Genomic DNA, 26,722 nt, shown 5'->3' with positions numbered 1-26,722 from the left:
TTCTACGAAAACAGTGGGTTAGGGTCTCATCTGAATGCAGCCTAAGTTTTCAGAGTGGACTCTTTGTGTTGGTAAAATAGTCATATGCTTGTCTATTTCCCATGGTTTCATATCAAAAGGAAAGACAAATTGTCATTTTTTTTAGGGTGAAGAAGAGAAAGGATAAGATGACTAGATCTCTGCTGTTTGGGGAGTACTGTGTTTTAGCCATTGTATAAACTGTTAATTAAATTATCTGCTGAAGAAGCAAACCTTCGCCTGTTTACATTCTTTCTAACTAAGTGGCCCTAAGAGTGACTATTTTGACACAGCTTTTCTGATCAGTTTATGATCATTTGGAGTCATTTTATTTGTTAGACAGGGCCATTAGAAAATAAGAGAGACAGCCAGGCAGAGTGGCTCCTGCCTCTATCTCAGCTACTTGGGAGGCGGAGGTGGGAGGATTATTTGAGCCCGGAAGGTCGATGCTGCAGTGAGCTAGGATCATACCACTGCCCTTTAGCCTAGGTGACTGAGCAAGACTGTGTCTCAAAAAAAAAAAAAAAAAGAAAGAAAGAGAACAAGAAGACAGGAATATGCATTTTTGTGTTGCTGAAATCACATGGGACCTTAAATAAATACTTTGTAAAGTTATATAAAAAATATAAAGATTGCTTAAAAAACTAGTATCTTACATCTTCCATGCGTCTTGGCATGAAACTATTTCTCTTAGTAAAGCAGGAGCATGCTCTGGCAGGATTGGCTAGTGAATTGGTATCTAATTAAGGCTTTTGTATGTGGGCTCACCTACTGCCGTGTCTGACTATCATCAAAAAAGGGCGAGCATTGAGAATTTTTGGTTACTCACCACTTATTAAGTTAAATATTAAGAAAGCAAGCACATTTACTTTTTAACAATCTATTGTTCAATGTCTAACAATCTGTTCAATGAAAATAACCTCTAAGTAGCCAAATGAAATGAGTTTTTAAAATTTTTTTAAAGACAAACAGCCTTTTTTCTTTCTATATCTATCTTTTGTGGGAGGGGGCAGGCACACAGATAGGGCAAAAGTAATTTCCTCTTTTTTTTTTTCGGTTACAGAGTCTTACTCTGTTGCCCAGGCTGGTGTGTAGTAGTACCATTGAGGTTAACTGCAGCCTCAGCCTTCCAAGCTCAAGCAATCCTCCCACCTCAGCCTCCAGAGTAGCTGGGACTACAGGAGCACACCACCACACCTGACTAATTTTTATAATTTTTTTCTTTGGTAGAGACAGGGTTTCGCCATGTTGCCCAGGCTGGTCTTCAACTTCTGGGCTCAAATGATCCTCCCACCTCAGCCTTTCAAATGCAGGGATTATAGGCGTAAGCCACCACACCCAGTCTAATTTCCTTGTTTTTTAAAATAAAATATTGAGCTTGTATGTTTTTCCAGCAATATAGTTTTCTAGGAAGTGTCTATTTGATAATTTTATTTAAAACATCTTTATTTCCTTGCTGAGACAAAATGTGGATATACACATACGAAAAAAAAGTAAGCTCAAATAATTGACTTTGGACAATTCTACACTTTTATTCAGTGTAAACATCGAAGTTCTTCCACACTGATGTCACTATCATTCGCTCCCAATTTGGTCCTAAGTCTTGGGTTGAATAATGCTACTTTCACTGCTGCACTGAAAAGATTCATGAAGTTAACTTTGCCGTGCTATTTATTTCCAGGCTACTGCCATAATCGTTTTTAGTTTGGGTATTAAGAACTCGTCAGGAGATGGCAGGTTATTTTTTTTCTCTTTCCTGTGCTCAATGAGCAAATTCCCACTCGCTTTAATGAATTTGGATTTTCTTAATTACCTTTCTTCAAAGGCCAAGGAACTAGGAAATAATAGGTGAAAAAGTGCTTTGAAAACATAAAGTTACTAGACAAAAATAAGATGTGTTACACTTCTAATATGAACTATTAGTCTCGCACTTGCTTGAGAGAGATGCTTAATGAAGATTTGAATCTGGCATAAATTATGCAATGTTGAGAACTTTATAAATGAGTGAACAGACTTGTGTAACTGACTACTCTCATGGCCTGAGGAAGGTGGGAGGAAGAGTTGAAAGGAATATTCTTTGTGCAAGCAGAGACACTAACTAATGTTCCCAGGACCTCCTCTGTGAGTCAGTTTTAACGGGATTGTAAATATATGCTCCAGTGAGTTTTAACACAGTGTGTCAGTTGCTCTTGGCCTTTCTGTTTATCGATTCTATCTACAAGATGTTAAACCACAGGGAGGTAGAAGCTTTATTAGCCATTTCTGCCTGCCAAGATTGTGGGATTTACTGACTTCTTGCCCTCCATGTTCCTTGACAGCCTGGGCCTCTCCTACTGGATTAATACCTGATGAGTACCTGAGCACTGAACAGTGAAACAACACAAGGTCAGGGGCTTTTGAAACACCCAACCCCTGGGTGTCAGAAAGCCTGTGACTTTACTCAGATAAATTCTGTTTTAGCGTGTTGGTGGAGGTACTTTGTGGCCTTTTGTTGAAGTGAAAAGTAGTACAATAGGCCGGCCAGGCTTCAAATGAGTTATTAAATCTCTCTTCAACTTTCTCATGATGCCTTATTTTCATAACTGTTTGTAACCAGAGCACTTCAGAAGCAGCACAAAATGAGAAACTTACTCTCAGGACCCCATTTCTATTTTTCGTAAAGGGAAAATACATCCTTATGTACGTATGAAAAAACTGGAAACGATGCATACAAAATGTGAACCATTCGAATTAAGCGTGTATGTCTGTTTGCTTATCTGTATTTTCTATGGCAGTCATGTTTTGCTTGTATCATAAAACCAAAGTTTATTCAGGAAAAATAAGCATGCCGAGGTACACATGGCTAATTTTGTCTTTCTTCTGTTCTGTTCTAGAAATTGAAGCCAAGGAAGCTTGTGATTGGCTACGGGCAACTGGTTTCCCCCAGTATGCACAGCTTTATGAAGGTAAGCTGGGAATGCCACTTTTTAAAAGTTGGCATGATCATAATCCCTTGTTCGCGAGTATTACTGATCTATGACTTATTTACAGCAGTTTTATCATTTAAATGTTTTATTTAAAAAAAAAAAATGTGGTAAGCATGCAAGACCCCCACCGCTGAAAACAAAAGCTAGCACCTTGGTAACACCCCCATGCCACTCCCCCGTCTGCCGCCTGCCACTCCCTACCCAAAGTAATCAGCATGCTGAAGACTATCATTTTCTTGCTTTCTTTTTATATAATTCTACTGCATTTCCTGAAAAGTACATTTTTACAAAGTAATTTTTACCTTTATAAGAAGGGTACTGTGTCATATGTAATTTCGTGGGGTTTTTATTTTTCACTTAATATTGTATTGTTAAGATTCTTCTATACTGTATGGGCCTGTTATGCATTTGCTTTGGCTGCTGTGTAATACACCATTGTGTATTACACAAGAAACCACTGTTTATTCATATCCACACTCTGGTTGGTGGGTATTTTGGCTTTCTCTGTTTTGCTTTTATAAGCTGTGCTGTTGTGAACATTCTTGCATCTATCTTTTGTGGTACATGCATAATGATTCATCTCGCTTCTATCCCTAGGAACAGAATTACTGGGTAATAAAGAATATGTATGTTCAATTTTAAAATGCAAGCTTTTTGAAAGTGCCCGTACCAATTTTCACTCTTACCAATCTGTGTATCCACATTCCCTCAACGCTTGATATTGTCAGACTTTAATTTTTGCCAACCAAATGGATATAAAATGATATACAGATTTTGACTGCCATTTCCCTAATCCTTCATGGTAATGAGCATTTATTCATGTCACTTGGCCACATTTGTTTGCTCACATTATGCTTCTCTTAATGATTTATAAGGGCTCTTTTTATTCTAAATACTAATCTTTCATTGGTCACGTGTTGCAGATATCTTTCCCACCATTTGTAATTACGCATTTCACTTTTCTCTAGGTTGTCTTTTAATGAATATTATGTTTTCTGCGGCATTCAGTTTTTCAATTGAGAAAAATGGTTCAAAACAAAAATAGGGTCTGTGCTGAATTCTTAACATCTCATTTTCTTATCAGTGCCCTGGGGATTGCTTGGATACTGAGGTCATTCTCTCAGCTTCTGCGTACCCTGGGGAGTGCTTGTGCTCCCTGCATGTCAAGATAAATAGGCTGTTCATTTATTTATTTATTTGTTTTGAGATGGAGTCTCGCTCTGTCGCCCTGGCTGGAGTGCAGTGGTGCAATTTTGGCTCACTGCAACCTCTGCCTCCCAGGTTCAAGGGATTCACCTGCCTCAGCCTCCTGAGTAGCTGGGATTACGGGCGTGTGCCACCATGCCCGGCCAATTTTTGTGTTTTTAGTAGAGCCGGGGTTTTACCATGTTGGCCAAGCTAGTCTTGAACTCCCGACCTCAGGTGATCCCAAAGTGCTGGCCTCCCAAAGTGCTGGGATTACAGACATGAGCAACCACGACTGGCCTAGGCTGTTCATTTAAATGGGAGTTTCATTATACTCTATATGAAGTCAGTTTAAAATAATTAAAGCTATGAACTAATGCATTCCATTTGATGGGTGACTTTCAAACAGAAGTTGGGTGAATAGCAAAGTGATTCCCAAGTTAGAATACCCGGTCTTCCTTATGTAGCCTAGATTGATTGTGATATTTTTTCCAAGAAGATGGATTCTGAATTGTTTTATCGTTAGACCGTGTAAAATATCTTACTGTTTCTTCATTCCAGAGAATATCTCCAATTTCTTTTGATTAACTTGCATGCTTATTTTGGTGGAGTTGCTTGTCTTTCCTTTAGAGAGAAGTTTTAACCTGTTAACATTTAGAAGGGCTTTGGGGAAAGGGGGACCAGCATTCTACTGGATTTTCAATTCATAGCTCTACTGGAGATAAGGAAAGACAACTGCATTGGCAGTGACACCAAAGTGGCTATCCTTTTGTTCTGCTATTCAGAAATTAAGTTTTCTTCAACTATGCTCGTTTTTGGCATTGATTTGCTGCCAGGTAGCACTTTCTTGTGATATATATGTTTGCTAAGACCCAATTCGATTCCCTGTGTCTCCTCTTTCCTAATCCTAAAATGCAGGGTGCATTTGCACAAGTTACATTTGGGGTCCCTTCATGTTCCCAAGTCTTTTGAAGCATAAGCCTACTTTTGGGGTACACTGCGTATTGTTCTGGGCCATTGCCCCCCCCCCATTTTTCCTGCCACTGTGTGCTGGGTGAGTACATACACCATACACCCCATACCAACCCACACATGTCCCCCTGTTAAGCTTGATTTGGGTACTTGGCGATTCATACTTGCTGCCTTTCAACCCACATTGGAAGTTGAGTTCAGAGAACGTCTTCTATACATCAGTAAACTATCATCTTTTAAAAGCCAGTCCTTTCAGAAGAGAGTCCAGGCAAATAAAAGAAAATTACTGATTTAATTCTTACACTCCTCACTTGCATTTAATACCTACCAGATTTTTTAAAAATTGTTAATTTGGATTAGAAAAGGAATCTAAAATATGGCTCTGGGTGTATTAACTTAGAATTCCTAAAATAACGTATTTACTTTCTCACATATACGTAACAGGCTTATGAAAATTTCAATTTACATTTATAGATGTGATGTTATACTCTGTGAATATTAAAAAATATTCCTTAATGTCAGCTCTGTTATTTCATCTTTGTGTGTATTCAGAGTCAAATATAGGCCAGGAATGGTGGCTCATGCCTGTAATCCCAGCACTTTGGGAGGCTGAGGTGGGAGGATCGCTTGAGGCCAGGAGTTCAAGGCCAACCTGGCCAACATAGTGAGACCGCATCTCTATTTTAAAAATTAAAAAAAAAAAAGCAAAATACAGTGTCAACAACCTTCAAACAATGTTACGACCTGTCTTGCTTCATTTACTAATGCTCTAGTTTCCATTGACTATAAGTCTTTCTATTTCCATTATAATGGTTCCACGAATCATTTGTCTAAGAGAGACTTGGTCTATAAATTAGTGAAGAAATGTCATTCTGTGATACTAAATTTTATGTATTCATAAATCTCTGGACTATAGCCACTTCCTTGGTCTGCCTATATTATCATTTAGGGAACAATGTCAGTAATCCAACTGTAGCCTTTAGAAAAAAAAGGATAGACTATAACTTTATACTCATTCTGATATCTCTATAAAATAGATTACTAAGAATCAGAAATTCCATATCATTCCATAAAACCAGTAATCATAAGAAACAATAAAAACATAATGAACAGTTTGCACTCGCAGGAGCTGGAACAGGACTAATTAACTGCATCTCCAAAACTGCTGACAGCCATGTCTATTCCACTGTGTGGCATTAGCCATTTTGAAGGCCAAAGGGATTTTTTTATTTTTTATTTATTTTTTTCAGATAGGGTCTCACTCTGTCATCCAGGCTGAAGTGCAATGGTATAATCAGAGTTCACTGCAGCCTCAAACTCTGGGGGTCAGGTGATCTTCCACCTCAGCATCCCATGTAGCTGAGACCACAGCCCGCAGGCCACCATGCCCAGTAAATTTTTTTTAGATTTTTTTTTGTAGAGACAAGGTCTCGCCATGCTGCTCAGGCTGGTCTCAAACTCCTGAGCTCAAATGATCTTCTGTCCTTGGGGCCTCCCAAAGTGCTGGGATTACAGATGTGAGCCACAGTGCCCAGCCAAAGAGAATTTTTTAGCTTGTGGTGATTCTAGTTTCCTGCTGTGATGACTGATTTCACCCAGGTCTGGTCCAAAGAGTTACGCCACACCGAGACACTCCTCTTCCTGGTATTGTACTAGCACTCTACTGAGGAGGCCCATGATTTGCCCTCATAGTTGGGACTCCAAGAGGGTGATAACTTGCCTTTATCCAGTGGCAATTTCAGAGCTGTTGTAAATTTCCACAGCGGCTACCTCCGCTCTCCTTTTCTTGGGTATATTTACTTACCAAGGAATCTTTTTAGGCAATCCAGAGAAAGGAATTCCTCCATTGAGTTGACTGTTTTCCCCCTCTCTGGTTTTCAGTTCTGATACAGCTTCTTCATTGTCTCGAGAGAACTGAATGAACTCTTCTACAGGTTAAAGGATTTGAGATTCTGTTGTTCTATAGCAACTTTATAGCTAGCCCTTTCTTTTCAGGGGAGTTATATCAATTCCTGCAAGGCCATATTGCAGTGCTAATATTTGTTTTTAAAAAGCATATCTTGAATTCTCCTTAGCTCTTGATGCCATGTGAGTGGATTACATTCCATTTCCTACCACTTTTCATTGTTCTCTAGATCTTTCTGTGGCTCAGTTTTCTTTCCGTGACCTTTCCCTGATCACACGTGAGCAAAGACACACACACATACACACAGCCCAGCCACATTAAAAGGGAGCATTCTTCTGACAGTCATTGTGGCTTAAATTATAATTTCTACTGGGGACTCATTGCCTGCTGATTTGTTTAAAGGTATAACAATGTTCTGAACCACTTCTCCTTGACCAGAAGCAATATTTTGAGTTTCCCCCACATTAAAGCCGAAGCTCCTTTAGGACAGTGATGCCCGATTGGCTTGAATTGCCTTATAGTCCCATAGAACTTGACGGGGAATGAGGTGTCCCACAGTAGGTGCTCAGTATATTGCCGAAGAGTTTTATCCCTGCTTTGGTAAACTGGGCTATTTGGCAAATTGGGTTTTAGGCGCTCAACAAATACATCTGTTTATTTTTCTCATAGATTTCCTGTTCCCCATCGATATTTCCTTGGTCAAGAGAGAGCATGATTTTTTGGACAGAGATGCCATTGAGGCTCTATGCAGGTAAATGGACATGTTTTGAGTGTTTTCCTTTTTTATTTTTTAAGAACACAGTACTTCTCACAAAGATAGGCTTTGTTTGCTTTTGTTCTTGCTAATTGTGTTAGGTTTTTATTGGCAAACCATAGAGTGATCATAGACCTTTTAATTAAAAACTAAGTAAAATATTGTTATTTAGTATTGCCATTAAAATAGCATCCACGCTGTCCTAGGAAGTACTCAAACAATAGCATTCCATATTTGATATAATTGGTGTAACAAGTAACAACTCTCAGGTGGTTTGGAAACTTGGATTAAGGTTTCCTAAAAGGGTACGATGGAAATTTAGCATGTTCAGAGGAATAAATGGGGGGTGGCATATAAAGACAGGAGCATCATTTGAATTCCAAGAAAGCTCCTCTCAACCTCTTCATTTTCCCCTCGTATAAAATAATGATAGGATGAAATAAGGCTATAAAATAACTCAGCACGGTCTTTAACATATAGGCAACAAACAGTTAAATGATGTGAAATTGAAGAAAACTGTCAGAAATTCTTGGTTATTGTGCTTTTGGGTCTTCAAGCTGAGAGGCAGCTTATAGGTTTTAGTGAGGTGGAAGTAATAAAACCTGTGGCAGACGATGATGGGACACTGATAATCCTTTCAAGCTCTTCATGACATGTCTACTCATTTTAAGTTTTTCATCCTTTCTAATTTTTCTCAAAAGCTAAAATCCCTAAAAGCTGAATTCTGGGGGAAAAAAATTATACACAGACAAAGTTCACATAGGTTGATTTGATTATGAAACTAAGTATTATTTTAATTTCAGGGTTTTTTTGTTTTTGTTTTTTTGTTTGTTTGTTTCTGTGTTTGTTTCTGTTTTTTTGAGAAGGAGTTTCGCTCTTGTTGCCCAGGCTAGAGTACAATGGCGTGCTCTCAGCTCACTGCAACCTCCGCCTCCCAGGTTCAAGTAAATCTCCTACCTCAGCCTCCCAAGTAGCTAGGATTACAGGCGCCCACCATCACGCCCAGCTAATTTTGTGTATTTTCAGTAGAGACTGGGTTTCACCATGTTGGCCAGGATGGTCTCAAACTCCTAACCTCAGGTGATCCACCCACCTCGGCCTCCCAAAGTCCAGGGATTACAGGCGTGAGCCACCGCACCCAGCCTGTTTTTTTTTTTTTTGTTCTGTTTTTTATTTTTTTATTTTTTCTTTTTAAAGACAAGGTCTCACTCTGTCGCTCATGCTGGAGTGCAGTGGCACAATCATGGTTCACTGCAGCCTTGACCTCCCAGCTACAGGTGATCCTCCCACTTCAGCCTCTGGAGTAGCTGGGACTGCAGGTGCACACCACCATACCCAGCTAATTTTTGTATTTTTTGTAGAGATGCGGTCTTGCTATGTTGCTCAGGCTGGTCTTGAACTCCTGGGCTCAAGCAGTCATCCATCTCGGCCTCCCAAAGTGCTGGGATTACAGGAGTGAGCCACCACACCCCATCTCGGTATTTTTTTCAACTTGGAAAAACGTCATGAAGGTAGAATGACACCCAGTATTTCTTTCCTCTTTGTAGGCAAGGAAAGCAGTGGTAGTTCTGTTTTCTCCCTTTCTCATATAATACAGTGTTATATGAAGCAGCCAAAGTAAGCAGTGGTTTGGGGCAGATAGATGGGATATTTAGAATAGTGTATGGACTAGACTGGTTCTCATGGTTTAAGAGAGGAAAAAACAAACAGTCCTCTTAACCACAGAAACGCTGTCACTTTTGTAGTCCAATTAAATGACTGATAGAAATGTACAGGGTGTGTACCCATTTTCTGAAAGAAACCTAATTCCAAGAACTTCACTGTGGAGTGTAATATCATTACTATATCATCAGGAATGAAAAAATGTCACAGATGCAGTTTTGGGAGAGGAAGGAGTCCGCATCTGGAATATGAACTACTCCAGACATTTTTTTAATGTTTTCATGCTTAGCTGTGGAGCAGAATTAATCTGTTTTCAATCCATCACTGGTGATCATGCATATGCATGAGGTCACTTCTGAGATGCATCTTAGGAAATATTTAAGCATTACGTCATTTCACGCAGTTAGAGAGTGGGCACTCTGGACAGCAGCAATAGCTTAGGAATTCTTGGGTCATAAAAATATCACTGCAGCATTTCAGGCCAAAGGATCATGATTAAATTCTTGAATGCTTTTTCAGAATATCAGTTTGAAATGTTGTTTTCCATTTCTGGGAAAAAAAGTATCCTCTGTACTTTGCAATTTACACTGGCTCTGAGTACCTTTTGAGAAGCCACCTTTCTCTGAAGCGAATAAGTCTGTGCTGCTGGATCTTTGGTGAAAAGAAAAGCCTAGAAGAAGCAGACTCTGCCACATATGCTAGTTGGGCTTCAGTTTTCTCTCCTGCATAGAATAACATCTCATAGGAAATGCAGTGATGGATGTCAGAGCCCTTTAAAAATTAAATTATCAGGCCCCAATTTGAGTATGTGCAGAAAGGCCTAGGGTTGGATTTTCTTTTTTTAAAAAAGGAAATTCTTCAGAGTTCATAGTAATAGTCATCAACTGGTTTGTAATGGAAAACCCCAGGGCTCTTGTCCACATGTCCACATAAATGGACTTTTCATGAAAATCATGCCCCTTTCGAGAGGCCTAAATAAATGTTCAGAAGAAAAGGGACCTTTATCGGGTGTATTTCAAGCACCTTCCTTTATTTTATTTTTTTATTTTTTTGAGATGGAGTCTCACTCTGTCGCTCAGGCTGGATTACAGTGGCGTGATCTCGGCTCACTGCAACCTCCGCCTCCCAGGTTCAAGCAATTCTCTGCCTCAGCCCCCTGAATAGCTGGGATTACAGGCACCCACCACCACGCCCAGCTAATTTTTTGTATTTTTTTTAGTAGAGATGGGGTTTCACCATACTGGCCAGGCTGGTCTTGAACTCCTGATCCACCTGCCTTGGCCTCCCAAAGGGCTGGAGATTACAGGCGTGAGCCACCGCTCCCAGCCAGCACCTTTCTTTAAAACGTAGTACAAGTTCTGAACTGTCAGCTGCATAGTGTAGTTGAGACAGTTGTTGTACTGATTATGTGGTAGTCACTTCATCTGCTAGACCTGCCTCTTCCAAATACCTTCTTGGCCTATGGAATTCAAGGGCCAGCAAATAACGAAGCTACAGTATTATTTGAAATTTTGCCTTGTGATTTAGAAGTTCTCTCTAGACTGACAGACTTTTTATAGACTTTTGTCTTTGCCTTGTTGATATTTTCTGAACAGTTGATTTTAAATACATGTGGTTATATGGTTGCAGAAATTCAGCTTAAACATTTTACAAAATCTTTCCCACCTACCTCCTCCCCTTGTACTGGATCGTATTTTATGCAGGGATCTTATAAGTGATCTCATATATACTCTAGCATTATTCTTAGTTTAGAGTGTTTGTGTACCTGTGACATTTACAGATCTTACAGCTCCTTTGGTCAAGAAGTAAGTAGGAGCTTCTTTTTCTACTCAGGGCAAGAAGACTTGTAGACTTAGTGGGGTTTATGAGAACAATGACATAGTCTTAAATATAAAGTTTGGCAATAACCAAAAGTTACAAGTGTGGGACTGTAGATTTTTTGGATTTAGATTGCTAACCAGCATTTTTACATTCACACTGCAAGGGGTTCATGTGTCTGTTCCCTTGGAGAAACGGCTTTGGCCTGATCTTGCTAGCTTTACTATATAATGCAATTCCAATGATAAGGCCAAGATTATGAGAGCTATACTCAATAGTAATCCTGGAGGAGTGATTCGCTTTGTCTTGAAGCATGTGCAGGTAGTATTGTGAACTGTGATTCACTAAGAGGATACCTCTTGTGAAATGTTCTTTCTATTGCCTGCCTTCCTACAGCTTCTGAAAACTATTCCAAATTGCTATTTTCCTTTGGAATTAAAAATGACTCCTTCTATAAACACAGCAAAGAAGTATGTACATCAAGTGACAGTTGTATAATGAAAAATAGATTTCCACACTGTCACCTGCAGTATTCACTTTGTTGTAAAGCAGTCCATCAGATGCCTGAGCCATGCAAAGCAGCCCACCTTAGAGCAGATTTTAACTTCGTCACAATTTCTGGTCTGTTAAAAGGTAAGCACGTAGCCGGGCACAGTGGCTCAACAATTTGGGAGGCCAAGATGGGAGGATCCCTTGAGCCTCCAGGAGTTGGAGACCACCCTGGGAAACATGGCAAGACCCCATTTCTATAAAAAATAACAAAAATTAGCCAGGCATGATGGTGCATACCTGTAGTCCCAGCTACTTGGGAGGCTGAGGCGGGAGGATCCTGTGAGCCCAGGAGGTCCAGGCTCCAATGTGCCATGATAGCACCATTGCATTCCAACCTGAGTGACCCTGTCTCAAAAAGAAAAGAAAAGGCTGGGAGTAGCAAGTAATTTTTTAAAGCAATTGCACAGATTTCAAGAAAATATCTTTAAGAATTGTAACCATTTTTATTTGTGAGAGTCTTACTTGGAAAATTGTATCTTTCCCCTTTCTCCCTCTTCTCTTCTTTGTTTCTGGCTTGTTTTTACTTTTAATACAATGGGGCCCAGGTCCCCACCTGCTGTGCTTTTATCTGGGTTCCTGCAGCTCCATGCAGAGAAGCTCTTGAAGCTTTGATAGGCCAGCCTTGCGCTCCTCCCTCTTCAGAGCAGGGTAGAAGTTGCCCAGGAGATAAGAGGGACACATTCCTGTGGAGCCCAGCCTGGGAGGGTCCTTAGGGGGATGGGAAAGGCCCAGGCTTCTGGATGGATGGGTTACGCCCAGCATTTCAGCCACTGTGTGAGGAATCCCTTAGGATATAAGTTGCTTTCATTTATTACTACCATTAATATTTATGTTAGAAAGGAACACAGATCGCTGGGCGCGGTGGCTCATGCCTGTGATCTAGCACTTTGGGAGGCCGAGGTGAGCGGATTGCCTTAGCTCAGGAGGTCGAGACCAGCCGGGCAACATGGCAAACCCCCACTTCTACTAAAATACAAAAAATTAGCTGGGCCTGGTGGCGGGCGCCTGTAGTCCCAGCTGCTCCGGAGGCTGAGGCATGAGAATTGCTTGAAACGGGGAGGCGGAGGTTGCAGTGAGCCACTGCACTCCAGCCTGGGCAATAGAGCAAGACTGTCTCCAAAAAAAAAGAAGAAGAAGAAGAAGAAAAAGAAAGGAACATAGAAGTTACTGGGTTTGAGAGCCACCATGTTTTAATCGTGTGGACTTAGACAAGATCTGTGACCTCCCCGATCCCCATTTCCTCATCTGTAAAATCTAGGTTAATCATAATATCTGTACCATAGGGTCGTTGGGAAGATGAAGTCATATATAGGAAGTGCCTAGCATAGTGTCTGGCCCGCAGTAGGCCTCGTTTGTATAGCTGGAACTATGATTTGATATCAGTACTGTCTCTGTAAGGAAATAAGGTCCCAGCAGAGTACATTCTTTGGGGGTCCTCCAGGACAAATGAAAACCACAGAAACCCTAGGGATACCTCTGGGCTTTAGGTCTGTAATGCCATTAGCTGGGTGCTACCAACATAAAAAGATAATGTTGACCTTTATAGAACTGGCCTCCTGGGTCTTTTTAGTTTGACTAAAATCTAGAGTTTGTGAGGCTAAACCCCTCTCCAGCCCCATAGGCCTCTGTGGCTGGTAAATTTGGTTATAAACACCATTCAACCATTAAAGCCCAAATGAAGTCAAGTGACTATTTGATTACAGGTTTGATTAATGGAACCCAGACCTAAGACTAACTGTAACCATTCCAGATTCTTTAAATCTTGAAAGCATTTGAGAACTAAAACACTGTGGATGTAAGTCATTTAAGTAATTGATACCCCCAATGGAGGGACCTTATATCCACTCATTTTAAAGTGTGCAGACTTTTTCTTAGTTATTTGTTTTCTTTTCTTCCCCATCAACAGAAAGAACTTTTTTGAACCTAGGCGCTCTGGGCTATCTTTGTTTATTCTATAAACAGGCTACCACCTAAGCTATGAAGGCAAAATCAGGCTTATCAGGCAGGCGAAAATGCTTTCTATTCTGTTGCATCAACATTGTTAGGCAAACGGCAAGAACAGGATCAGGAAGATAAAGCCCTGAGGAGGTCCCACGGTTCCCAGGAATTTGTGTGAATTAAATGATCTGATCTTATGAAAATGTAGAATTGCAATTCGTAGGAAAAACTGGAAAACTGGTGATAGCAGATGGCAAACAGACACATTACAGGTTCATTTGAGGAAGACTAAGTGATGATCATCTGGGAGATGGCAGGAAAATTGGGGCCTTGAAGGGCTGTCATTCATAGTTGTACATACCGTTTAGTTCAGCATATTTAAAGTGTTTCTTTTTTCAACTGTTGCATTATTTCTCCATGAGGTTTTGGGTTTTTTTTTTTTTGTAAGTATTTTATTTTCAACGAAACTAAATTTCCCAAATTTTAAATTGATATTGCTGTTTGGCAGAGGTGAAAGTATTGGTATCAAAATGACAATAGGATGCCTGTTGCAAAAAGAGTGCTTTTTTGCACTCTTTTTACCTGAGTGCTTAATTTTGAACCCAGTAAGATTTGGATCCTTGAAGTTACAGTACGCAAATTCTTTAAATGATCATTTGTTGTGACTATAGCACACATTATATTGTCCTGTAACGGGAAGCTGTTCTAAATATTGGATATTAAAGAGGGCTTCAATTTCCATTCTGTGCAAGGACTCTAAAATTTTAAACAGGCTGTCCAAGATTATGATTCATCGGAGATAACTAAAACTAATTTTTTAAATTTGAGTTTTGATTTGAAATACAAGACACTGTTTATTTTGCCAAAAACTCTACTTGGTTCTTCGTTGCTGTTTTGCTGTTTCTATTTCTATGAAAGGAGACATCACAAACTTTTCTTTTCTTTCTTTTTTTTTTTTTTTTTTTTTTGAGATGGAGTCTGGCTCTTTTGCCCAGGCTGGAGTGCAGTGGCACAATCTCAGCTCACTACAACCTTCACCTCCCAGGTTCAAGCGATTTTTCCTGCCACAGCCTCCCGAGTAGCTGGCATTACAGGCACCCACGACCATGCCCAGCTAATTTTTGCATTTTTAGTAGAGTTGGGGTTTCGCCATGTTGGACAGGCTGGTCTCAGACTCCTGACTTCAGGTGATCTGCCTGCCTCGGCCTCCCAAAGTGCTGGGATTACAGGCATGAGCCACCGTGCCCAGTCACAAACTTTTCTTTCTTGATTCCATGTGTGGCAGTCCATAATGGCTCAACCTAAGAGTTATTGGAAGAATGATTTTTCTTAGTAAGAACAACTCATTGAGAGTTGAAGAATCAGAGAGACTTGACAGTATCATAGCTGTGTGCCATTTCACACTAAAATATAAAAACTAAAGTGAAAAACTTACAAAACATAAAGGTATTTATTTATTTATTTATTTGTTTATTTTTGAGACGAGTCTCATTCTGTCGCCCAGGCTGGAGTGCAGTGGCGCGATCTCGGCTCGCTGCAAGCTCCGCCTCCCGGGTTCACGCCATTCTCCTGCCTCAGCCTCCTGAGTAGCTGGGACTACAGGCGCCCACCACCACGCCTGGCTTGTTTTTTTGTATTTTTAGTAGAGACGGGGTTTCACCGTGTTAGCCAGGATGGTCTTGCTCTCCTGACCTCGTGATCCACCCGCCTAGGCCTCCCAAAGTGCTGGGATTACAGGCGTGAGCCACCACGCCCGGCCAAGGTATTTTTAAATGACTCACTTTTTAAATAAGTTTCTAATACTCCTCTAGGTATTAGGTATTACTGAGTTTCAAGAAACTCCTTAAATATATGAATTGTTTAAAAACAGGTGTTTATCCACTCATTAGAGAGTGGTTGCCTATCTTTGCTAACGTTATTTCTTTGCTCTATAGGCGTCTAAATACTTTAAACAAATGTGCAGTGATGAAGCTAGAAATTAGTCCTCATCGGAAACGAGTGAGTATACAAATTGCATAATAGAATGAGGGGGAAAGGGGCAAACAAAAAAGTGAATGATGTGTTTTGTAATAGGTTTTGTGTCTCCAACTCTTAGTTTCTTGTTCCGTAAGCATCTACCTCTTGAATGGTATCGCCTAGACTTGATAGCCTTATGTAGTTGAAGCCAATAGTTGCAACTAGCCCATTACATTATTTTATCTATTGTTTTTGACCTGATCACATCAGCTATTATTTTGCCTAATTACTAACTCAATGCCTATTACATAATAAAGGGATCATGCTTAAGGAATCCCAGTGGATTTTGGCATTGCTCATAGAGGAAATCAACTGAGGTTTATTTCCAACTCTTCTGTCTTCCCAAATATAACAATAACTGTGCTTCAAAGCTGTAGAGATGAAAGCGAAGGCCGATTTGTGCAATGTTGAAGAATAATAAGAGATTTGGAGGGAGGAAAGGAATTGGAGGAGGAAGAGGAGAAGGCAGGAGATCCCACACAGTTTAGTTAAATGGTGGTACAGAACCGAACTGGATGGTATTTTCTTCTGCGTGTGAGTTGTGAAGACTTTTTATGAGATCTTAGGAGAAGAGGTGGGTGTAGTACTGGGAGTAAGTGTCACAAATTAGAGTAAACAGGAATGAGTCTGGTCAAAGAACATATTTCTGACTTCCGGGTTCAAATTTTAATTATGCCAGAATCCCTGAGCTGCAAAAAGTTGCCTTCTTGGGGAGTTAAAGCTTTTAAACAAATGAACTGGAACCTCAGCGCCCACTGAGCTGTGCAGAAGAGTCCTAGAAGCCAGCGCTCCATGCTTGCCACTCATTGGCCCATGTGAAACTTGGGCCACAGGATATTTTCCACACCAGTGGAAAAGACATCTATCATACCGACTTGTGCCCTTTGATATCCTGCCGAAAAGGCCAAGAAGCAATAGTCCGTGTGACAGCTTATCCCTGAGTCCTGTACATAAATCGGGCATAATCAGCAAAGACGTTCCTTAGTGTTTATGAATGCCGCGAGCTGTCAGGGCTGGGTATTTGTGAAGCCTTGTTCAATTGGCTGGAGCATGACTGAGGTTGAAACTTCACAGGTCAGCTGTGGCCTGAGCGCTAGCCTTCATGTCTTGTGGGGGAGGGGAAGAAAAGGTACTGGTAAGAGTCTCCAAAGCACTGATAGTGGGTTGAAGCTGCTTGATGACCCACCTTGATCCAGGGCCCCTTTACTCCAGTGGGAGACCTTATACATTTTTAGTGTCTAGAGATTTAAGTTGCCACTCTTCTTAGTGTTTGAAAACTACCTTTTTAATTGCAAGAAGGAATATGAACATACACCAACAAAAGACAGCACAATGGAAGGCAGCCCAGAGGCAGTCCTGCTCATTGCTGACTTCAGTTCAAAATATTCTGCATGCCTGGAATTTTCACCATCTCAGAGGTTTCCTCTGTGATCAATTAAAGAACAGCCTATGGATCCCAGAGTTTCCATAAAATAGTTCTTATTTAACTTGCAACATTTGGTCAGGCACTCCCCTGTTAAATTCTTTAAATACATCTTTGTTATTTAAAGAACAAAACAAAACACCGGGCACTGTGGCTCATGCCTGTAATCCCAACACTTTGGGAAGCCCACGTGGGAGGATCGCTTGAGGCCAGGAGTTTGAGACCAGCCTAGGCAGCATAGTAAGACTACTGCTCTCTACAAAAAATTTAAAAAACAAAAAGAATATGTAAGTGGGGCTGGGCACAGTAGCTTATCCCTGTCACCGCAGCACTTTGGGAGGCTCAGGTGGGAGGATCACTTGAGGTCAGCAGTTCAGAACCAGCCTGGGCAATACAGCCTGGACAACAGAGTGAGACCCTATTTCTCAAAAAAAAAAAACAAAAAAAAAACAAAAACAAAACTTTAAAATTAAAATCATGAAGTACAAGGGGGAAATTGATACTACTGGCATATTATGAGCAGCCTCCTGCTCATGCCCTGCTCCCTGCTGGCTGCCAGCCCCAGTGTGTGAATGGCTCCTTTCTGTCTTTGCAGAGTGACGATTCAGACGAGGATGAGCCTTGTGCCATCAGTGGCAAATGGACTTTCCAAAGGGACAGCAAGAGGTGGTCCCGGCTTGAAGAGTTTGATGTCTTTTCTCCAAAACAAGACCTAGTCCCTGGGTCCCCAGACGACTCCCACCCGAAGGACAGCCCCAGCCCCGGAGGCACGCTGATGGACCTCAGCGAGCGCCAGGAGGTGTCTTCCGTCCGCAGCCTCAGCAGTACTGGCAGCCTCCCCAGCCACGCGCCCCCCAGCGAGGATGCTGCCACCCCCCGGACTAACTCCGTCATCAGCGTTTGCTCCTCCAGCAACTTGGCAGGCAATGACGACTCTTTCGGCAGCCTGCCCTCTCCCAAGGAACTGTCCAGCTTCAGCTTCAGCATGAAAGGCCACGAAAAAACTGCCAAGTCCAAGACGCGCAGTCTGCTGAAACGGATGGAGAGCCTGAAGCTCAAGGGCTCCCATCACAGCAAGCACAAAGCGCCCTCAAAGCTGGGGTTGATCATCAGCGGGCCCATCCTGCAAGAGGGGATGGATGAGGAGAAGCTGAAGCAGCTCAACTGCGTGGAGATCTCCGCCCTCAACGGCAACCGCATCAACGTCCCCATGGTACGAAAGAGGAGCGTTTCCAACTCCACGCAGACCAGCAGCAGCAGCAGCCAGTCGGAGACCAGCAGCGCCGTCAGCACGCCCAGCCCTGTTACGAGGACCCGGAGCCTCAGTGCGTGCAACAAGCGGGTGGGCATGTACTTAGAGGGCTTCGATCCTTTCAATCAGTCAACATTTAACAACGTGATGGAGCAGAACTTTAAGAACCGCGAGAGCTACCCAGAGGACACGGTGTTCTACATCCCTGAAGATCACAAGCCTGGCACTTTCCCCAAAGCTCTCACCAATGGCAGTTTCTCCCCCTCGGGGAATAACGGCTCTGTGAACTGGAGGACGGGAAGCTTCCACGGCCCTGGCCACATCAGCCTCAGGAGGGAAAACAGTAGCGACAGCCCCAAGGAACTGAAAAGACGCAATTCTTCCAGCTCCATGAGCAGCCGCCTGAGCATCTACGACAACGTGCCGGGCTCCATCCTCTACTCCAGTTCAGGGGACCTGGCGGATCTGGAGAACGAGGACATCTTCCCCGAGCTGGACGACATCCTCTACCACGTGAAGGGGATGCAGCGGATAGTCAATCAGTGGTCGGAGAAGTTTTCTGATGAGGGAGATTCGGACTCAGCCCTGGACTCGGTCTCTCCCTGCCCGTCCTCTCCAAAACAGATACACCTGGATGTGGACAACGACCGAACCACACCCAGCGACCTGGACAGCACAGGCAACTCCCTGAATGAACCGGAAGAGCCCTCCGACATCCCGGAAAGAAGGGATTCTGGGGTTGGGGCTTCCCTAACCAGGTCCAACAGGTAAGAACTTTTCTCCTGCCTCCGGGTGTGGGGCACTGGGGGTCAGAAAGACATTGCCTGTGCTTGTTCTGTGGGAGGAAATGGGATTAAGTCTGGCATTCTTAGCCATGTCCATTCCTAAGGAAGGTGTCAAACCAGGAAGCACCAAAATTCAAAGAAATCGATAGGATTGAATGGGTATAGAGTTCCGGTTGGGGAAGATGAAAAAAGTTCTGGAGATGGTTGGCAGAGATGGTCACACAATGAGAATGAACTTGGTGCCACTCAACTGCACATTTAAAAATGGTGAAAATGGTGCACTTTATATTGTGTATATTTTCCCATAATGGGGATTAAAGCATGGGATAGAAATCAAGTCCTATCAGTTCCTAAGATAAGATGCCAGCAAGCAGCCCATTGCTAATGTTGCTTCTACCTATTAAAAAGCCTTTGGGCCGGGCACAGTGGCTCACACTTGTAATCCAATACTTTGGGAGGCCGAGGTGGGAGGATCACTTGAGGCCAAGAGTTTGAGACCAAGCTGGACAACATAGGGAGACTCTATCTCTATAAAAAATTAAAAAATGAGTCAGATGTGGTGGCACAGGCCTACAGTCCTGGCTACTCAGGAGGCTGAGGCAGTAGGATCACCTGAGCCGAGGAGTTCAAGGCTGCAGTGAGCTGTGATGGCACCACTGCACTCCAGCCTGGGCAACAGAGCAAGAAAAAAATAAAATAAATAAAATAAAATAAAAAGGCTTCACACTCACTTTCCTCTCCTCTTCTCTCGCAGGCACCGACTGAGATGGCACAGTTTCCAGAGCTCACATCGGCCAAGCCTCAACTCTGTATCACTACAGATTAACTGCCAGTCTGTGGCCCAGATGAACCTGCTGCAGAAATACTCACTCCTAAAGCTAACGGCCCTGCTGGAGAAATACACACCTTCTAACAAGCATGGTTTTAGCTGGTAAGAGTTTAAATGATCAGTCAACTGTCGTTGAAAATGATATTTTTGGTCAGTTCCTTGAGGTTGTCCCCACAGTAAAAAATGACACTTCTCTCCTTTATTAATATATTTCATCTGTCATCCTATGGCAATCACTCTCTGCATTTTTGTTTGTTTGTTTGTTTGTTTGTTTTGAGACAGGGTCTTGCTCTGTTACGTAGGCTGGAGTGCGGTGCAGTGGTGCGATCTCGCCTCACTGCAGCCTTGACCTTCTGGGCTCTAGCGATTCTCCCACCTGAGGCTCCAGAGTGGCTGGACTCCTGAGTAGGTGGGACTACAGTTGCTCTCCACCACACCCAGCTAGCTTTTTTTTTTCTTTTTTCCTTTTTGTAGAGATGGGGTTTCACCATGTTAACTAGGCTGGTCTGGAATTCCTGGGCTCAAGAGATCCACCCGCCTCGGCCTCCCAAGTTGCTGGAATTACAGGCGTGAGCCACCATACCCGCCACTCTCTATATTCTTCAGGCCACATTTGATATTGTTGAAGCCAGTGGAGTCTTAGGAAATTATCAGCGTGGATGGGTTGATTGAGTTTTCAGCTCTTTGAGTGACAGATTGCCAGTTGATGGGGTGAGAATGCATTACTCTTGCATCACGTGGTATAGGCACCTCCTTCCCAATGTTAAGAATAATCCACTATAAGTAAATATATGCACAGTATCAGATCGTATTTTTGGACGGAGGAAAAGGAAAACAAGATTTAGTGAGACCATCTTTGAAATTCTTGATTTACAGTACCTGGTCTTATAACCGTATTCATGCCTGTTTTTAGAAATCATTTTGGGGCGGGTGTGGTGGCTCATGCCTGTAATCCCAGCATTTTGGGAATCTGACACAGGTGGATCACATGATGCCAGGAGTTTGAGACCAGCCTGGCCAACATGGCGAAACCCCATCTCTACTAAAAATTCAAAAATTAGCTGAGTGTGGTGGCATGCACCTGTAATCCCATCTACTCAGGAAGCTGAGGCATGAGAATCCCTTGAACCCAGAAGATGGAGGTTGCAGTGAGCCCCAAGATAAGGCTACTGCACTCCAGCCTGGGTGACAGAGTAAGACTCTGTCTCAAAAAATAATAATAATAATAATAATAAATTTGGATGTGAATATTTGTAGCATCCACCTGTGCTAAAGAATTCAGGTTACTTTTTTTCTAGCAAAGACTGTCTAACAGTGAATAATTATTTTAAGGAATTCACTACTCTAACATGTTATAGACTCAAATGTAGAGATGAAATGCATTGTACAAATTGTTCATAATTACTTTGAAAAATATAGCTCCTTAGTATATAGAATGTGAGGGGTAGGCTGTAAGGCTAGATGGGTCATGGATATCACCTAATCTGGGTACATCTTAATTTTTCTGCTATCAGTGCCAAGCAGAGAAATGTTTCCAGATTGACATCTCAGTGCATTTTTCAGTGTTATCTGGGAATCCTTAAGTCTTTTCAGTAATCTGAGTGTTTATTATCCAGTCGCACAACTACCGTATTTGATAAAAATGGAGAAGCCACCCATTTCATTAGTAGCACTCTGTAGCAAACCCAAGTTGCTTGAGAAAGTTGGCAAAGCAAGGAAACTGTTCTTTTTGTCTCCAGCTCCTCCTCTCCTTAGGACTCATAGCAGATTTAACTTCAGCATCAAAGCACCTCCCGTTCAAAGGCTGTTATTATGTGAGCCTTGCTAAATACAGAAGTTGTTTGTTCTGAATGACAGAAATAAGTATTGACCGGTTTATCCTCACATGCTTCAGATTCTCGGTGGGGATCGTAATGTGTTCTTTTCACATTCCGCCGTCGGGCTTTTCTCCCCCGACAAAGCGAGTATTATGCACACTTACAGCCATGATACCATACACTTAACTGTATGGAAATACAAACTTAACTCTGCTCTTTCGTTTTACCTTTCCTGGAGCTATAAACAGTAACATGCCATGGCTGCTGGTGAGCATTCAAAAGGCAAAGCAGTCTGTCTTCTCTGGAGTTCCTCTGTGCTTAGAGTAATATTTTCCCTGCTGGCTATTTAAAACTGCATATTTTAGATTCTCATTTCGGAGTGGCCCACCCCCATCCCACCAAACCCTCAAGAATCTGAAAGTCCATAATACTTCTTGAGTTCTGGTCAGTGTTTCCAGTGACTCAAAACCAACTGTAAAAGCCTCACATGGTGGGATCTGTGGAGCAGGGAGGAATCCTACACAAGGTTCTTTTCCTGTTTGGCCTTGCCCTTTCGGGTCCTGTTCAGAGAGGTCATTTGGAGAGCTGGAATTTCTGCTTGACAGCCTGAAATGCATGACATGGGTTTCCTGCTGTTGCATATAGTGCTGGGGTGGACCTGGTTTCAGGACACCAGGGAGCCTGGGGTCGGCTTACAAAACCCCTGTTGTTCCTTTTCCATCTTCCTTTAGAAACCTAAAGATGTAATGTTCTCCGGGTCATCAGCAGCAGACTTTATTTTGACTTCAGGTCATTCACTGTTGAGCTCTGGAGTTGGCTCCCATTGTGTTAGGCTCTCATTGCTGTTTTCCCATCATGTATTATCTGCGCCTTTTGACCCTAAATGCTTTCGATCTCATCAAGAACTCAGAAGTGATTCTTACCCTTTTTTCAAGACAAAAGGGACCTTGTTTTTCACTCTATCAGATGCACCTAATTAGGGTATTACATGTTGTTTTCTGCTTGTTCCTTCCTATACCGCCATTCTGTAAGGAAATCCATCAGCTTCCTTAAGACTGTAGACCCCAATTCTCCAGGTTCAAGGTGGAAGGACGCTCCTAACTGAGGAAATGGACCTGACAACCCCCACTCTTAGAAGATCTAGAACAGCACTGTCCAGGAGAACTGTCTGGATGATAGGAATGTTCTTTATCTCCACAGGCCAATACAGTAGGTACTGAGCACAAAAGATGAAGGAGCACCTGAAGTGTGGCCAGTACCACTGGGGAACTGAATTTGTCATTTTGTTTAATTTAAATTTAAGTAGCCACCATATTAGCACAGATCTGGAGCCCACAGGGTTTAGCTGCAGAATTGGACAAGTGTAGACAGACAAGTGAACATGTCTCCCCCAACACCACCATCTCTGTGTTCTTTAACAGGGCCGTGCCCAAGTTCATGAAGAGGATCAAGGTTCCAGACTACAAGGACCGGAGTGTGTTTGGGGTCCCACTGACGGTCAACGTGCAGCGCACAGGACAACCGTTGCCTCAGAGCATCCAGCAGGCCATGCGATACCTCCGGAACCATTGTTTGGATCAGGTGAGAGCGCTGCCTGCGGGTCCATGTACTCAGGGGAGCTCGGATTACATGCAGCTTCTTCTGGTTGTGTGGTGTAAACACTGCGTCCATGTGAATGTACCCCACACTTAGTGTCGTTCTTCCGACAGGTTGGGCTCTTCAGAAAATCGGGGGTCAAGTCCCGGATTCAGGCTCTGCGCCAGATGAATGAAGGTGCCATAGACTGTGTCAACTACGAAGGACAGTCTGCTTATGACGTGGCAGACATGCTGAAGCAGTATTTTCGAGATCTTCCTGAGCCACTAATGACGAACAAACTCTCGGAAACCTTTCTACAGATCTACCAATGTGAGTGTCCTTTGATCTTAAGATTGTTGGCATTGGGGAAAAATGGGACCAACTGAAGCTTGTAGCTTCCTTGATAGCATTCTTTTTTTTTTTTGAGATGGAGTCTTGCTCTGTCACCCAGGCTGGAGTGCAGTGGCGTGACCTCGGCTCACTGCAACCTCTGCCTCCCAGGTTCAAGCAATTCTCCCACCTCAGCCTCCCAAGTGGCTGGGACTACAGGAGGGCACCACCACGTCCGGCTAATTTTTGTATTTTTAGCAGAGATAGGGTTTCACCATATTGGCCAGGATGGTCTCGAACTCCTGACCTCAAGTGATCCTCCCACCTTGGCCTCCCAGAGTGCTAGGATTACAGGTGTGAGCCACCACGCCTGGCCTTGATAGCGTTCTTTTGACAAGAGAGTCTGCATGGTGACCTCTTGGAAACCCATGTCATCACCTTCTTCCTTGCCGCCTTGTTTGTGGAACAGGTTTCTGTATAATTATTGAATGATGTGAAAATAAATTTCCCAGTCTCTAATGACTGATGCAATTGTACGTTTTTACCCGCAAAATGAAAAGTTAGACTTTCATTAGTTTCTAGAACAGTGTTATCTGAGCTGGTCAGATAAAGATCAGGTATGAAGATCTCTTTCTGTCTCCACCTTGTCTACAGAAATTTCAGTTGCTTCACACCCATCTTGGAGGGCTGTTGGATTTAAAATTTCACAGGTGTCTGTGTGTTTTATCTTGCTGTAAAATGAATAAATAATCTTTTTCTGTTATTCATCTCAGTCTCTGCCAGAAATACTTGGGAGAACAATACCCATGCCCTTCTTACTTTTATGTAAAGCTTAAAGAAAACAGTTGTCGAAATTAATGATCAAGATCAGGATTATGGCTTTTACAGCCTTGTGTTTTTCTTGGCTCAGTGTGGTATTACAGCAACGTAATTTAAAAGCAGCCTCTCTTAGCGCTCAAATTGTCTCTAGGACTGGCACAGTGGACTTTATTTTATGAGAAATGGAGCTGGTCTGGATTATTTCATTGGTTGTTTCATCCTTTCATATTTTATAAAAACACAGGTCACATTTTCCTCGCCGAGGTATTTGTTATGTGTTGTAACCATGGAGCTGTTTAATCAGTTTGTCCTATGGAGCTACATTTGAGTGACTTGATTTTTCCACCACATGCTCTTTTAAAGAGTTGTCTATTCAAGGAGACCTGAAGATCGGGATCAGCATTTTCTACCTGTAGATTGTTTATGGGTTTATTTGCATTTTTATATATTTGCATATTCATATGCATTTTTATAACAGCCTCTCGAGCATGCTTTCTAAAACTTAAGAAATTACTAATTCAGTGTATTTTATGTATTAATTGAACTGAACTGAATATTTTCAGTTCAGTTCAATTCAGAACTGAATATTTTAGCAGCTTTTCCCGCTTCAAGAAGGAACAAATCAGTTAAACTCATGCAAATCTCCAGAGATACTGAACATTTTGTACTCAAGGCTGAGAGATCTCTGTTCTTACGTTCTTGTACATATCTCAGATAAGATTTTTCATCAAAACTAAACAAAAGTGTATAGTGTTTTCAGTAATTGAGATTGATAAATTAGGGATTTTTTTTTTCATGCTTAGGAAAGAAAAAACTGTTCTGTAAACTAAAAGAACAGGCATCCTCTAGAGCCGAACTCTGAGGTGGATTTAAGAGTGTTTGGGTATTGTGGGTGTTTAAAAATTTTTTCACTCCTTCATGAGGCAGGAAATACTTGAGGATAGTGACGCCAGTGGCAATTCATAACTTTTACCGTATTAACCTCTAGTGCACTTTCTACAAGTGCTTGTTCAGTACTGGCCTGAGGTATTTGATGCCGATATTTTTTCTGGGACATTTCCTTGCAATGTCCATGCAAATTAACCAAGCTGATGGGGAAAGTGCTGGTGTCGTGCAGATGTGCCCAAGGACCAGCGCCTGCAGGCCATCAAGGCTGCCATCATGCTGCTGCCTGACGAGAACCGGGAGGTTCTGCAGACCCTGCTTTATTTCTTGAGCGATGTCACAGCAGCCGTAAAAGAAAACCAGATGACCCCAACCAACCTGGCCGTGTGCTTAGCGCCTTCCCTCTTCCATCTCAACACCCTGAAGAGAGAGAATTCCTCTCCCAGGTACGGGCTGCATGGGAGGTGCATGCACACAGGGGGCAGCCTACATTCTTCCTAGGACTCTCTGTAGCTGTGGTTTTGTGGGACTCTTTCCTGAAACAAGCAAGAAGTTTAGACCGCTATATTAGTCCATTCTCACACCGCTAAGAAAGACATAACTGAGACTGGTCTGTTGGCGTGCATGAGAAAATAGTCTCACTGGACTTAACCCCCACAGACAAAATCCATCGAACTGATCCTTTTCCTCAGCTCTAAAGGAACTTGAAAAGTATTTCTTAGCTAGAGGCCTGGGGCCTGGTTATGCTAGTGCAGGTTAGGTTGCTTCTGAAAGTCATATAATGTTTAAATGTATGTTTAAATAGTTCCTTTTGAGACGGAGTCTTGCTCTGTTGCCCAGGCTGGAGGGCAATGGCACGATCTCAGCTCACTGCAACCTCTGCCTTCCAGGTTCAAGCAATTCTCCTGCCTCAGCCTCCGAGTAGCTGGGACTATAGGTGCCTGCCACCACGCCCGGCTAATTTTTATATTTTTAGTAGAGATGGGGTTTCACCATGTTGGCCAGGCTGGTCTCGAGCTCCTGACCTTATGATCCACCCGGCTTAGCCTCCCAAAGTGCTGGGATTACAGGCATGAGCCACTGCGCCCGGCCACATTTAAATAGTTCTTAAAGTTGACTGGGGCATTCCAACTGCAATGGGATACAGAGCTAGAGATGAGTAGAGGAGAGAGATCAAATAAGATGAAGACAAAAGGTCAAGGAAACAATGGACTTAG

The 26,722-nt window shown here is 42.5% G+C and overlaps 1 protein-coding gene across 9 annotated transcripts in view; it reads left to right on the top strand.

The window, feature by feature from the left end:
- Positions 1 to 26,722, top strand: part of DLC1 (DLC1 Rho GTPase activating protein) — a 530,403-nt gene that overhangs the window by 495,212 nt on the left and 8,469 nt on the right. For all 9 annotated transcript variants that reach the window (XM_055349272.2, XM_055349269.2, XM_063709071.1 and 6 more), the window contains 8 exons: positions 2,892 to 2,963; positions 7,717 to 7,798; positions 15,706 to 15,769; positions 17,806 to 19,229; positions 20,002 to 20,178; positions 23,315 to 23,474; positions 23,603 to 23,801; positions 25,738 to 25,951. In XM_055349272.2, coding sequence (XP_055205247.2) covers positions 2,892 to 2,963; positions 7,717 to 7,798; positions 15,706 to 15,769; positions 17,806 to 19,229; positions 20,002 to 20,178; positions 23,315 to 23,474; positions 23,603 to 23,801; positions 25,738 to 25,951 — 2,392 coding nt within the window. The remainder of the gene's footprint in view (positions 1 to 2,891; positions 2,964 to 7,716; positions 7,799 to 15,705; positions 15,770 to 17,805; positions 19,230 to 20,001; positions 20,179 to 23,314; positions 23,475 to 23,602; positions 23,802 to 25,737; positions 25,952 to 26,722) is intronic.

This window comes from Gorilla gorilla, chromosome 7 (genome assembly GCF_029281585.2).
Source record: "Gorilla gorilla gorilla isolate KB3781 chromosome 7, NHGRI_mGorGor1-v2.1_pri, whole genome shotgun sequence".
NCBI classification, from domain to species: Eukaryota; Metazoa; Chordata; class Mammalia; order Primates; family Hominidae; genus Gorilla; species Gorilla gorilla.
Note: the sequence above shows the minus strand (reverse complement) of the source record. Positions and strands in the feature narration are given on the sequence as shown.